The 7,516-nt window shown below is 37.9% G+C and overlaps 1 protein-coding gene across 1 annotated transcript; it reads right to left on the bottom strand.

The window, feature by feature from the left end:
• Positions 1 to 1,368: 1,368 nt before the first annotated feature.
• On the bottom strand, positions 1,369 to 3,078 carry LOC112723948 (glycine--tRNA ligase, chloroplastic/mitochondrial 2-like). Its single transcript, XM_025775289.3, has 3 exons — positions 2,925 to 3,078; positions 2,481 to 2,533; positions 1,369 to 1,741 (listed from the first exon to the last, which is right to left on the bottom strand). The coding sequence occupies exons 1-3, from the start codon at positions 3,043 to 3,045 to the stop codon at positions 1,655 to 1,657; spliced, it is 261 nt and encodes an 86-aa protein (XP_025631074.1). The 5' UTR covers positions 3,046 to 3,078; the 3' UTR covers positions 1,369 to 1,654.
• Between the last annotated feature and the right edge of the window lie 4,438 nt (positions 3,079 to 7,516).

The following is a 7,516-nucleotide window of genomic DNA, read 5'->3' on the forward strand; positions in this document are numbered from 1 at the left end:
AGAGAACAGATAAATAAACAAACAAAAAACAGAAAAATAACAGGATATGGGTGTAAAGAGAATGAATTCACCTTTAAGGGTGGCATCTGGTGCTCCTCCTTGAGGATCCAATGTGATGTTTGATCTCTTTTATGTCATCCCTTTGCCTTTGTTGCTCTTCCCTCATAGCCCTTTGGTTTTCTCTTATGGCTCTTTGGTCTTCTCTTATTTCATTGAGGGTGGTAACCTGTCCTTGATGCTCTATCCTCAGTTGCTCCATGTTATTGCTCAATTCTCCAAGAGAAGTTTGCCATTGATCCCAATACCTTTGGAGAGGACAATACATCCCTTGAGGCATCTCAGGGATTTCATGATGAGACGGATGCACAGGCTCTTGTGCATGCTCTCTGGTTTGCTCCATTCGCTTCTTAGTGATGTGCTTATCCTCCCCAATGGAGAGATCTCCATTTATGACAATTCCTTGTAAATTGCATAAGTGACAGATGAGGTGTGCAAAATGCCAACCTGGCATTGGTCTGAGGCTTCTCAGCTACCTTGTACAGTTCTTGAGGAATCACCTCATGAACTTCCACCTCAGTTCCAATCATGATGCAATGAATCATGATGGCTCTGTCAACAGTCACTTCTGACCGGTTGCTAGTAGGGATGATGGTTCTTTGGATAAATTCCAACCATCCTCTAACTATGGGCTTTAGGTCAGCCCTTCTTAATTGAATGGGCTTGCCTTGGGAATTTCTTTTCCACTGTGTGCCTTCTACACAGATATCTGAGAGCACTTGATCCAATCTTTCACTACAAGAAAAACACCCATTCAGGTACACTTGAAAAGTGTAGCCAAAAGTGAAAAAAAATGATGCCTTAGGCTACGGCTACGCTTTTTGGGCTACGGCTACGCTTTTTGGGGTGATTCCTATTCGGCCGTTGCCTATTCTCAAAGGCTACGCTTTTCTGCACCAAGGGCTACGCTTTTGGCGTTTGGGAATAGACTACGCTTTTCAAGTGATGTTGTCCAGGATCAAAGGCTACGCTTTTCAGCTTTCATTTTTCCAGAATAGGCTACGCTTTTCAACACTACTGCATCACTTGTAAAGCATAGCCACATTGTATACCATAGCTACTTTTTATAAGCGTAGCCTTAGATCCCTCTTTTTTTTTTTGTATACTATAGCTACTGTATATAAGTGTAGCCTTAGGTCCCTCATTGTTTTTTTTTATTTTCTATATATATATTCTAATAATTTTTTTTCTAAAACCTAATATTTAGTAATATGATTATATAATCCTATTTTTTTAATTAAATTAGTCAAAAATTATAAAATAAAAATAAATACATAATAATACCATACAATATTCTTTAAATAATAAAAATTATCCTTTAACAAAATATATTTATAATGAACTAAAAATATTGGGATGATCATAAATGAGTATTCATACATCTCACACTAAATTAAACATACCCATATCAAAATATACATTAGACCACTTAGAATTTACTACTAATAAACTATAAAAAACCAAAATATTGTATCCTACATAAGTATCTTCTAATAAAAATTATTAACCTTCTGATAGAAGAGAAAAAAATCTTGTTCTTTAAATATCTTGTTCAACGGAAGATCGTATTTGGGAGATTTCTGTTTCTTCATCTACCTCAAATCCCACATACCTGGGAATTCCATTTCATCGTCTTTGGAAATGATATTTTAGAAATAGTAGCAGGCAAATCTTCAGACAGAACCTAACAAGAGTATAATTAATAATCAGCAATGACATTTTCTTACAAAGTGTAATAAAGTAATAAACACAAATAAATCATAGATGAATACATGAGCCAGTGGTCTGAACATATCCTTGTGTATATCTCAAGGGAATTATAGCCTGAAATTTTCCTTTTTTGAGTTTTTTAGTCCTCGCTCATTCTATGAATAAGGATACTTCTTTATAAACCTTATACAAATCTAATGCTCCCCCTAACATCAAGTCTTTTATTTAAACTGCAGTACACAATTGTATTAACACTTAACAATAAAGACAAGTTCCCTAATAAACTACACAAGATTATTTCCCCTCACATATGTGTAATGTCTAGTGCTTACTCAGAAATTGTATGACACTTGTTCTTCCCTTGTTCTGATGCATTTCCTTATGGAAATGAGGAAACACATTTTTTGGTATTTTATGTTGTGTTTTCTGGCTCTGTGGTCCGGATCTTAAGGGTTGAATTTCTTGGGCATTTTGCTTCAATTTGTTTGAAAAGTTCAGTTGACTCTAAATCATTTTGAAATTATTTTGTTAAATATGTGTTACTATATGGAATTATATATGTGGTCTAGAATCAAAGCTACCTGTAGGTTTAAGGAAAAAGCCACATAAATATTTGATATATTATATTAACCATGGAACTTGCATCCTCGGAAAAAAAAAACATTAAACAAACATAGACGGCAAGATTTTTTAAGGATAATGAACAGAAAAACCTCTAAAGAATATCTTGAAAGCTTCACACGAGCATAAACATATTCTGTTTTTCCTGCAATGTCAAGAAGCAAAAGTAGCATATTAGTAGGAAAACTGACTGGAAATTTAAATTGGGAGAGAAAGCATAATCTAATAGCATAAAGTTTCCTTTCCATAAAAGCAGCAAATGATGATGCATCAAGCCAATTAATTTTTCTGCATTATGAACTAGTGGCTATGCAAATGTATCGTCACGAAACCACTTATCACAAAGCGTGAATTACCATAAGTCTATTTTTTGCCTTGTGCTGAAATTCTATCCCGTTTTTTGGAAGAATGGGGGCAACAAGAATCAAACAAGAATCTAAAGATATTTATAAAATATATTACCCAACTACACCCAGGTCTGCATGTTACAACTAAAAAAAGAAACCAAAACAAAACAAAACAGCATAAATTCTCACCAGAAGTGTTACTGGTAAAGAGCACATTTACAGATTGCTGAAGTTCCACCCACCTGGCTAAAACCATCGAGGGATCCTTCTTGTTTAGATGGGCATCCCCTAATCTTATGTTAGACTGCATAATCTTACTCAACAAAACAGTATGAGCATGCTCCAATACCTACAAACACAATTGCCCAAGTCCAAGTCAATAAGGTGAATGTAGAATAAAAAAGATAGTCAAGTATTCACAAAACAATGAAAGGACTAAAAAGGAGTAGTTATACTTTGAATGCCAGCAATTTACAAGCCTTATCCTATTAAATGAGATTAGCTAAATTGAAAGGGTAAGTGTGTTCTTGTGATAAACCAAGAAAGAAACTGGATTTGCATTTCATCCTTATATCCTCCCTTCATATTACCTTTACATCCTGCTGGCTTGCTTTCCTAAGAATGGCCCGCATGAGTCATGATAGAATTTTCTAACAAAAATCCTTCATTTTCCAATCTATATATATCTGCTAACAATTTCATAAGTACATTTTTCCTACATTTATATCCCACAACAATTTCAAATTCAGAGTACTTCCCTAAACCTATACCTTGCATTGACAAACTTTGGAAATATTCCACACTCCATAGTAGAAGCAAGAACATGAAGTACAAACAAAGAAGATAGAGAAATAGTACAACTCGTTAACAGTCTTTATTTATTATTCACACTTACCATATCACCTCCTTTAGTGGGAGGGTGGAATTTGATTGGTGGAACAAAAATATTCTCAAGAAAGAACATTGAGTGACCTGCTTTCTTTCCATATCCCTGACCTTGAATATCATTAATATAGGAGCAGAGTTGAACCTCATTTTTTCACAAAAGTTCTAACGTCATTTTAACCTGTAATTTGAATAGAATTAATATATTATTCTAAATTTTCCAACAGCATGTGAAACTTTTCAGTGTCCGGCTGACACTTTACATTGAGGTTAATTCAATATTTGGAAGAAACTAACTTGATATAGAAAGGACCAGAAAATCGATTTTGCTCAGCAAGCTTGTAAGACAACTTGTACCTTTTTGAATCACTTTTCTTGGTCCCAGCAGAGTTGATATCCTCTTCATATGTTGTATCCCTGTCATCGGTTATAGTCTCACTTGCCAAACCTGCTGGTACTTAGTTTCCAATGAGAGAATAACACTAATAACAACTACAAACCCTAACAAAGCAAGATGCAAAATAATAAAGCAAAATACAAAATAAAAAGCAAACTCTAACATAGTAAGAAGCAGAAATTACACAAGATTGTAAAACCCCAAATATCAGAACAACAAATCCTCAAAAAAAATTACAAAACCAGACAAACCAGGCTGCAAAAAAAATTGGAAGTTGCTACTGTTTCTCTATTAATGGTGGCATGAGAATGTCAAGATAAACCAGGCTGCAAAACAAGGAAAGAAGAGAAAATAGACAAGATGTATATTAAATCACAGTGCACAAACCCTAAAATACCACACATCTTCATCAACAACAGCATGCATGTTATCAAATTACAGTTCACAAACCCATATTTCACAGATTAAAACTCCCAAATTAAAACCCCTAAAATCGGAACCCTAAGTCTCTAAAATTTCAGAACCAAATAGAAATCAATACATACCTATTCAATGACGTGAGCACGGAGAAGACGATGATGAGAAGCACGGAGATGACGATGGTGAGAGCGGCGCAGCGACGATGGTGAGGGCAGCGCAGCGACGATCAGTGCAAGATGGCGAAGAGGAGCGACGGTCAGTAGTGCAGCAATGTGGACAGTGGTGAGTGCGGGTGAGTGGTGAGTGGGGGGCGATGACGGTCAATGGCGAGACTGAGAGGGTTTCTTCTTGTAGTGAGAGGGTCAGTAGCGAGAGCGAGAGTGAGAGGGTCAATGCCGAGAGTGAAGAGAGTGAGTGGGGGGCAACGATGGTGAGCAGGGCTTTCAGGAAAAAGTGAGACTGATGGTGAGCAGGGCAACGATGGTGAGCAGGGCAACGATGGCCAGGGCTTCTACTTCGCGATGAAGGGGATGAAGGTGATGAGTGAGCTTTCAGGAAAAAGTGAGACTGAGGGTTTACGAAAGGGGACGAAGGTGATTGAGTGACATTTGGAGGGAATTGAATCACAAAAATTTTACTAAGTGTGATGAGTTTGCTTTCAGGAAAAAGAGGAAAAAATTTCACTAAGTGTCAAATTTTTTACTCTAGATATATTAGGCATCGCTTTTAAAATGCACCCAAAATTTAACAAATAGGCTACCCTCTAAAAGTGTCCTCTTTGATATGAAAAGTGAACCTATAGATATTAACCTATGGCTACGCTTTATAAGTGATTTCTATAATACCTAAGGCTACACTTTTTAAATGATGCTGCAATTGTGTATTCTTTTCTCTTATAAAAGGCAACATGGAGAAAAGCGTAGCCTATTCATAGAATAGGCTACGCTTTTCAAATGTAGCTTAAAAAAAGTGTGGCTGAATAGGTATTTTTCTTGTAGTGTTTGATCATGGTTGACTCTTCTAGTGTAAGGATGAATATCTCCTTGCAATAGAGGCAAGTTGAACACCAACCTCACACTTTCTGGGCTGAAATCTATGATTCTTCCTCGGACCATGGTGATCCAATTCCTTAGATTTGGGTTCACACTAGTGTCATGGTTTTTAGTAACCCATGCATTAGCATAGAATTCTTGCACCATGAGAATCTAAACCTCTTGGATGGGGTTGGTTAGGACTTTCCAACCTCTTCTTCGAATCTCTCTTCGAATTTCTGGATACTCATTCTTCTTGAGCATGAAAAGAACCTCAAGGATCACTTTCTTCTCAGCCACTACTTCATAGAAGTGGTCTTGATATGCTTTAGTAATGAATCTCTCTATCCCCCAAGATTCAGAGGGACTGGCTAATGCCTTTTCTTTCATCTTCTTAGAGGAGTCTCCAACCTTGGGTGCCATGAATGGTAATGAAAATAAAAAAAAGCTATGCTTTTCCAACACCGAACTTAAAACTTTGCTCATCCTCGAGCAAAAATAGAAGAATGGAGAGGAAAAAAAAAGAAAATATAGAGAGAGAGGGAGAGAGGGCTCGGCATTATGGGGTGGAGAGGGTATGAGATGTGTGTGTATGAAGGGTTATGGAGAGGGGTATTTATAGGAGTGGGTAGGGTTTGGTTTCTTCATAAGGTGAGTTTGGGTGGGAAATTTGATTTTTGAAGTGGCTGAGATAGGTGGGAGTTATGATGGTTTGGGAAAATTGTATGGATGTGATTGGGCTAGGGTTTTTAGGGAAGTGTGTATGGGAAAGTGTGAAAGTAGGTGGGGTTAAGTGGGGTAGGTAAGATTCTGTGGGACCCACAATTCATGAGAGGCTAGGAAATTTCAGATTCCCTGCTTATCTGTACTGGCGTTTGAACGCCGAGGGGCTGCTCCCTGGCTGGCGTTCAATGCCAGCAATGCTTCCCACTTGGGGTGTTGAACGCCCAGGAGGGCTTCTTTACTGGCGTTCAACTTTAACACTCTTTTCGGAGTGTTCTGTTTTCACTGTTGTGAATTCTGTCTCTAGACTGATGCACATGATCATGACTCTAAGACTGAAAAAAAACAAAATAAAAATAAAATAAATAAAGTTGAGTAAAGTTGGGTTGCCTCCCAACAAGCGCTCTTTTAAAGTCACTAGCTTGACCTTCAGCTCCTTAAGGAGGTAAGTAAGGGCTCAAATTTTCGCCCTTGACAGTGAATTTTCTTCCTGTCCTCTCATGAATGAGTTCTACATACTCTAGAGATAAGACACGGCTCACTGTATGTGGTAGGATTGGATTCTTAGTGAAGACAACCCTCATGCCAGGTGAGAGGCCTTCAGTTGGGACTTTCTTGTCCCTCCAGCCTTTAAGTCCTTTCTTTTTAGTACCTTTGTGCTTAGAGCTTGTTGAGGGCTGCCCAACACCAAACTTAGAATTGATTTCTGGGGGATTTGCTGAGCTCTGCACAGAAAGAGAAGGTTGGCACACTAGGTGTTGCACTGTTATCTCTCTTTTAGAGGGAGAATTGGGATGAAGCATCTTGAATAAAATGTGATCCTCCCCTAACTTTAGGGTTAGTTCTTCCTTAGCCACATCAATGAAAGCATTAGCTGTGGCTAAAAAAGGTCTTCCAAGGATGACACAGTCATCCTCATCCTTTCCTATGTCCAAGACAATGAAGTTTGTAGGAATGTAGTGGTTTTCATCTTTAACCAAGACATCCTCCACTAAGCCATATGGATTCTTCATGGTCTTGTCTGCCATCTCTAAAGAGACGTGTGCAGCTTGTACCTCAAGGATTCTCAGCTTCTCCATTACAAAGAGTGGCATGAGGTTGATGCTCGACCCTAGGTCACATAGAGCCTTTCTAAAGGTCATAGTGCCTATGGTGCAAGGAATTAAAATGTATCCAGGATCTAGAAGCTTCTGAGGTAGCTCTTGCAGAACCAAATCATGGAGTTCTTTGGTAAGCAGTGGAGGTTCTTCCTCCAAAGGCTTTGTACCAAATAACTTAGTATTCATCTTTATTAGAGGTCCTAGGAAACGAGCAACTTGCTCTTC

This window comes from Arachis hypogaea, chromosome 11 (genome assembly GCF_003086295.3).
Source record: "Arachis hypogaea cultivar Tifrunner chromosome 11, arahy.Tifrunner.gnm2.J5K5, whole genome shotgun sequence".
NCBI lineage: Eukaryota > Viridiplantae > Streptophyta > Magnoliopsida > Fabales > Fabaceae > Arachis > Arachis hypogaea.

What these genes read in the sequence shown, in the direction of transcription:
- LOC112723948 (XM_025775289.3), bottom strand. Translation starts at nt 3,045, where the DNA reads ATGCAGTCTAACATAAGATTAGGGGATGCCCATCTAAACAAGAAGGAT. An exon ending in CTTTACCAGTAACACTTCTG is followed by an intron (nt 2,534 to 2,924) that starts GTGAGAATTTAT and finishes TTGACATTGCAG; the next exon opens with GAAAAACAGAATATGTTTAT. An exon ending in TTTCAAGATATTCTTTAGAG is followed by an intron (nt 1,742 to 2,480) that starts GTTTTTCTGTTC and finishes TACTCTTGTTAG; the next exon opens with GTTCTGTCTGAAGATTTGCC.